The following is a 5869-nucleotide window of genomic DNA, read 5'->3' as shown; positions in this document are numbered from 1 at the left end:
TCACCCTGCAGCCTGGCACCTGGGCCCCATGGAGGACTGAGAGAAGTGCCTGGTCTCTCCCCTTCTCCCCCGACCCCACCCTCCAGCCCTTAGAAGTGCATATCCTTGACCCTGAAACCCTCATCTTCCCCCAAAGCCATGTATCCACTGATTCGGAGGGAAGCAGATGGCCTGAAGTGACATGGAGGCGAGGTGGACAGAAGCAGGGGGACCCACCCTGCAAGCGAGCATGGTGGGGACAGAGTGCACAGACCCCAGATGCGTGTCACCGTTTTTTATTGACTCCCCGGGCTGTGAGCTCATGAGGTGACCGGTACCCCCAGAGCAGAGCTATATAGAGGAAGGAAGGTTCAAGGGAAGACAGTCTGAGAGAAGCAGGCAGCGAGAGCCCGGATTGCCAGTATGCCGCCCCGTGTCAGCCTCACAACACCTGGGCACACCTGGGCAAGGCGTGCACCTAGACCTGACACAGGCACCACCAAGGAAAAGTGTCCCTTTTGGTGTCAAGATAAACTTGGCTAGAAACCCAGAAGCCATCCTGAGATGCCTCAGCAAGTGGCTGTTTTCTCCCCCACCTCCACAGAGGCTGGTCCCCTTCTTGAGGGATTATCGAAGGGCTTGCTGGTCAAACCTCCTTCTTCTGGCCTCAGGTAGAAGTAGTACTAGCCGCCTCCCCAGGAGGACAAAAAGGTTTGCTATAGAAGTGTGGATGGCAGTCACTTCCACTACTGGCTGGTGTTGGGATTTGGGTCACCTTGAGGGTCACGGCACCTCTAGCCAAGATCCCAAGCTCTACTGGCTACTCTCAAACCTCAACCCATTTGAGAAGATGGAAAAGAAACAAAGGAAAGGAAAGCAGAGGAAGAACAAACACCCTGTCTTTTCTACGGTCTCCCCGGGATTGATGTGTAAGGGGGGGCTGCAAGTGTGGCAGCCCAGCCTGCCGCCACACCTAGGACGAGGGTGCAGAGCTGGGCTTCTCCTCCCGGGACACGGGGATGGCTCTCTCACTGTGGCTGGCATCCATGCCAGACTGGATCTTGGGGCCACAGAAGGTCAGCATGCCGTCCGCAGACAGGGAGCAAGAGAGTGCAGACTGGTCCACGTTGGAGGGCAGGCGGTAGCGGCGGTGGAACTCACGGGAGATGTAGCCGTGGTCATCCTGTGAGCAAAAGGGAAGGGAGAGTCAGAGGCACCCCTGCAGCAGGTGGCCAGCCAGTCCTCATGCCAGAGAAGGCCCTGCCTGAGCCACACACGGTATAAAATCTGTGGGTGCACTGGCAGAGCTGGGTGGGGACAGCCCCCAATCTCAAGTACTCCTCCCAAGAGGTACAGCCAATTCTCATCATCCATGGTAGTTATGTTCTATAAAGTCACTGCGAACACTGAATTAGTGAATACAGAACCATTGCACCTAGGGGAAATACACGGTTAGATCCTGGCAAGCCTCTGGTCACATTTTCATCAACCACTCAGTGCATAACCTTCTTTTACGTGCATTTCTGTTTAAAGACCTTATTTAGATATTTGGAGGTCACAGGTGGTGCCAATGGTTAACACGCTCAGCTGCTAACTGAAAGTTTTGGGGGCTAGAGTCAACCAGGGGTGCCTCGGAAGGGAGATCTGGCAATACCCTTCTGATAAATCGGCCTCTGAAACCCTGTGGAGCACAGTCCTACTCTGACACACGTGGGGTTGTCATGAGTCAGGGTCAACTTGTCAGCAAGTCGTTTTTATTTAAGATATATTGCTGATTCATTAGCATTCAACTCACAGCCAACAGCGTCACAACTCATGCCTGAACGAAGCTTATCCAACACACGTATTTTCCCGTAAGGCACTTAGGAACACCACAGCACTTCAGCACTACACCTGGGAGCTGTTTTAAACAGCAAAATCACGAACAGAAAGCACAAAAAGGGGGAAAACGTGGCACTGCATAAACCGTGAAAAGAACACCTGCTCACAGGACAAGAGCTGAAACAAGAAGGCAGAGCATCGCCTTATTCAGCCTTAGCTGGGAGCGCGCGCTTCGGGCAACTCAAATATTCTGCTGCTCTGCGCATGTCCTGGCATGTTCATGAAAGTACCACGGATCCATTCAGGTTTACAGATAAATTATAGCAAGTAAGTGGATTTGCAAATAAGGGACCCACGAGTAATGAGGACTGCCTGTACTTCCTCACTCTCCCACACGTGGAATATCAGCCTGGCCACGTCTCCTGCCCACCTCTCAAGAGAGAGGACCTTGAAAACGTCCACCCACAGCAGGTCCAAGCCTTCCCTGGGTCCACCCACTACCTTGGTCTTGGCTTTCCAGATTGGCCGATTTCACTCCAAAATTGATCAATCTGTACTTGGCTCTGCCTCGTCAAGACTACCCTTGCCCATGACCTGCACAGACCCTGCTCAGGGTAAGTGTTCTCTGTATTCAATCCACTGGGTCACAAAGCCACTGCTCCAGATAGCCCAAACCCCAGATGGATTCCCTGTCCTGACTCCTCCTCTGCTGGATGGGAAAGCCAAGATCTCAGGGTATGAGGAAGGGAGTCCTGAGACTGTGTTGGCTAAATAGAATTATCAAGGGCTTACCAGGCCCAAGGGTCAGGCAAACAGTTAACATGCTTGGCTGCTAACTGAAAGATTGGAGGTTTGAGTCCACTCAGAGGTGCCTTGGAAGAAAGGGCTGGCAATCTACTTCTAAAAACCCAGCCATTGAAAACCCTATGGAGCCCCGTTCTGCTCTGACACACATGGCGTTGCCATGGGTCAGGGTCAACTTTATGGCAACCGGATTTTTTTGGTTTACCAGGCCCAGGATAAGAGAGAGGCAGCAGGCATAGAGTTGGGTTTCACTACCCCAGCACCACCAACTTCTCCAACGGTGAAAATCCTCACCTGTGACTTGGGCCAGAGGAAATGAAGACCAGTGTTCATGTTCTCTGGCCAGGGCCTCTCCGCCTCCCCCTCTCACCTCCCACCAGGGGAAGTTGCACACCTGTGGCTGTGCTGTTGGCTCTGAGATTCTGCTTCCTGCCAGTCCAGTGCCTGGGGCTCCATCTCACAAACACTGGTGTCTGTTCTCCCAAAGCCAAACCCGACCCCTGCACATGGAGGTGCCAGGGGTCTCCAAACAAGCAAGAGTTGCCCAGGGCAGGCCATGTGGCAGAGTGAGTGGGAGGGTGATCACTGGGGGAGACCTGTCTCTGTCTTGTACGAGCTGTGTGGCTTCGGGCAGGCCATACCTCCTGGGTCTCAGCTCTGCTGGGCAAAATTGAAGTACTCAGAGCACCGATCACAGAGGTGCGGTGAGACGTGAAGCATCAGCGCACCTACAGCTTTTGGAGCACTGATTAGACGGATAAATGATCACTGCCATCCCATCCTCCCTGCTGAAAGGTGTGTTGTCTGTGCATTGGCTCAGGCATTGCCAACTGGACACTGAGCACTCCTGGAGTCCTCTCTAGTCCCACCCTGTTATCAGGATGGAGCTGGTGACAGCTGAACACAGGCCAAGTCCAGGGCTCTCAGCTGGACTCTCAAAGACACCAGGGCCCTAGCCAGTCACCCCACCTGCCTACCCAAGTGTGCAGGGGTGACCCAGCAGGCACGGGGAGATTAGCTCTGCTTAGGGAGAAGCAGGCCCAATTCACTGACCTCGAGGTCTTCCCGCTTCTCTCCCGCTATGAGGCCAAGGGCCCCCAGGGAGGACACGGCCCTTGAGCTCACCTGCCTCTCATTGTGTTTGCCATGGATCTCCACAAAGTCATCCTGCACCTTCACAGTCAGGTCCTCAGGGGAGAAGTGCTTCACGTCCAGGAGGATGAGGAACTGGTCCCGATCAGACCGGACCTGGAATGCAAACACCCCATTTGGATTCCCCTGGGGACTGTAAGCTTTCAGGGAGGGCGCGGCTGGCTTCACTCCCCAGTGATGAGAATGGAAGCTGGGCTTCTGCTCTAACCTCTTCCTCCAGGGGCTGCTGGCGGATCCTGTAGCCCGGCACTCCAGCAATGTGACATCCAAGCCCAGGGCTGCAGTGGGGGTTGTGGATCATCTGTGTGGCTGTGGGTTGGGGGCTGGTTATGGGTAGGCTGGTTGGTTGGTAACGGGTTCAAAGGCTGGTTATGGATAGGCTGGCTAGTTACGGGTTGGCTGGCTGATTGGTTATGGTTGGGGGACTGGTTATGGGTGAAGTGGCTGCTTATGGCTTGGTTGGTTTATTGGTTATGGGTTAGATGACTGGTTATGTATGGCTTGGTTGATTTGTTCATTATGGGTTAGATGGCTGGTTATGTTTGGGTGGCTGATTATGGGTTGATTGGCTAGTTATGGATTGAGTGGCTGCTTGGCTATGGTTAGGTGACTGGTTAAGGGTGAGGTGGCTTATAATGGGTTGGGTGAGTGGTTGGTTATGGTTGGATGGCTGGTTTTGGGTTAGCTGACTGGCTATGGATTGGATGGTCGGTTGGACTAAGCATTTGGGCTCAGGACACTGCCCTCAGCTTTGCCTATCTCTACGGAAGCAGCCCGGACCCTGTCTTTCACATTGACCTGAAAATGGCTGGCAGCCTGCCCTGTGCTTTGCCAAATACATACAAAGCACTTTCTTGCACACTGCCTCCGCTTCACTTGCTCAGAACATCCATTTAGGCTCTTCTGGCCCCTGGAGCTGATTGTTATTGAATCAGCTCTGGGGTGCTCTCTATTTCTTAAGCACCTTCAAGACAATGGAAGTCACCACATGACTAAGGGAGGGAAGGAGGGGCATTTCCTTTTAGCCTTGGCCTTCGCCTTGGCCTTGGCTTTCTGGACCCTGCACGGTGCTGGCTGGAGGAGGGCTGTGCTCTGCTATAGCCATAAGAGGAAGCCCCTCCTACTTGGGTCTCCAGGCAGCGCACCCCCACCTGCACCCAGACCCCCTCAGCTTAGAAGGGAAAGGATTGAATTCAGCTCAACAGAGAAAGTTCATGTCTGCCACCAGACTTGCCTTGGCGGGGTTGTTCTTAGAGTTTCCAGCATGTGGTTGGTGCATTACAAACCACATGTGGGTCATGAGCTGATGGAGGCAACGAGAACGTTGGGCTCAGCTTGACTTTCTCTTCCAACCCCCCTTCCCAGAGGCGTGGCTGGGCAGCTGGGGTTGTGTGGGCTCTGGTCCAGCCCCCTTATGCCCACAGGCCCTCCTGGGCTGTGAGATGAGCAGATGGGGGTGGAAGATGGCCCCATCTCTGCGCCATTGGCTCCACGGAGCACTACAGGAGCATTTGGAACAGTAGGGTGGGCGCCTCCCTGTCCCAGGCTGGGTGCTCATAAATCCCTGCTTCTGTCTCTCCCAGGCCCAGGGCCTCCCACCGACAGCCACTGCCAGAGGGTCTTACCTCGGAGATGCCGGAGTCGAGCACGGTGCGGAAGAGGGACTGGCGGTAGTAGGGGCTGATGGTGGAGGACAGGAAGGGCAGCAGGTCGTACTCAAAGAGGCCCTCACCAAAAAACTGATCAAACAACCGGCTAGGGTAGAAGGGCCCCAGAGCCCGTTTGAACCAGGGATGCTGGATGGTGACGTCCATGTCAGCACAGCAGGACCGGAGGCTGGTGAGGAAGCAGGCAGAGACCTCTGGGCAGCGCAGTGGGGAGGTAGGATGTGCGCCTCCCTTTATACGCCTGGGATAGAATGCAGGCATTAAGGGGATTTCTCTGGAATGCCATGAGCTCATGCCCCGTCAGCAGAAACGTGGGCTGGACTGAGCAGCAGCATGGACAGAGCACCCACCAATCCCAGCCATGGGGATGTAGCACTGGCCAGCATGACTCTGGACTCAGCTCAGGCCTGCCTGGGCACCTCAGGCCACCTGGAGGACTGCCATTC

The 5869-nt window shown here is 54.7% G+C and overlaps 1 protein-coding gene across 1 annotated transcript; it reads right to left on the bottom strand.

The window, feature by feature from the left end:
* Positions 1-736: 736 nt before the first annotated feature.
* On the bottom strand, positions 737-5588 carry CRYAA (crystallin alpha A). The gene is made up of 3 exons (XM_003419031.3): positions 5382-5588; positions 3730-3852; positions 737-1162 (listed from the first exon to the last, which is right to left on the bottom strand). The coding sequence occupies exons 1-3, from the start codon at positions 5568-5570 to the stop codon at positions 953-955; spliced, it is 522 nt and encodes a 173-aa protein (XP_003419079.3). The 5' UTR covers positions 5571-5588; the 3' UTR covers positions 737-952.
* Positions 5589-5869: the final 281 nt, after the last annotated feature.

The sequence above is a fragment of the Loxodonta africana genome, chromosome 2 (assembly GCF_030014295.1).
Source record: "Loxodonta africana isolate mLoxAfr1 chromosome 2, mLoxAfr1.hap2, whole genome shotgun sequence".
Lineage (NCBI taxonomy): Eukaryota > Metazoa > Chordata > Mammalia > Proboscidea > Elephantidae > Loxodonta > Loxodonta africana.
This window is presented reverse-complemented; position numbering and strand designations above follow the sequence as displayed.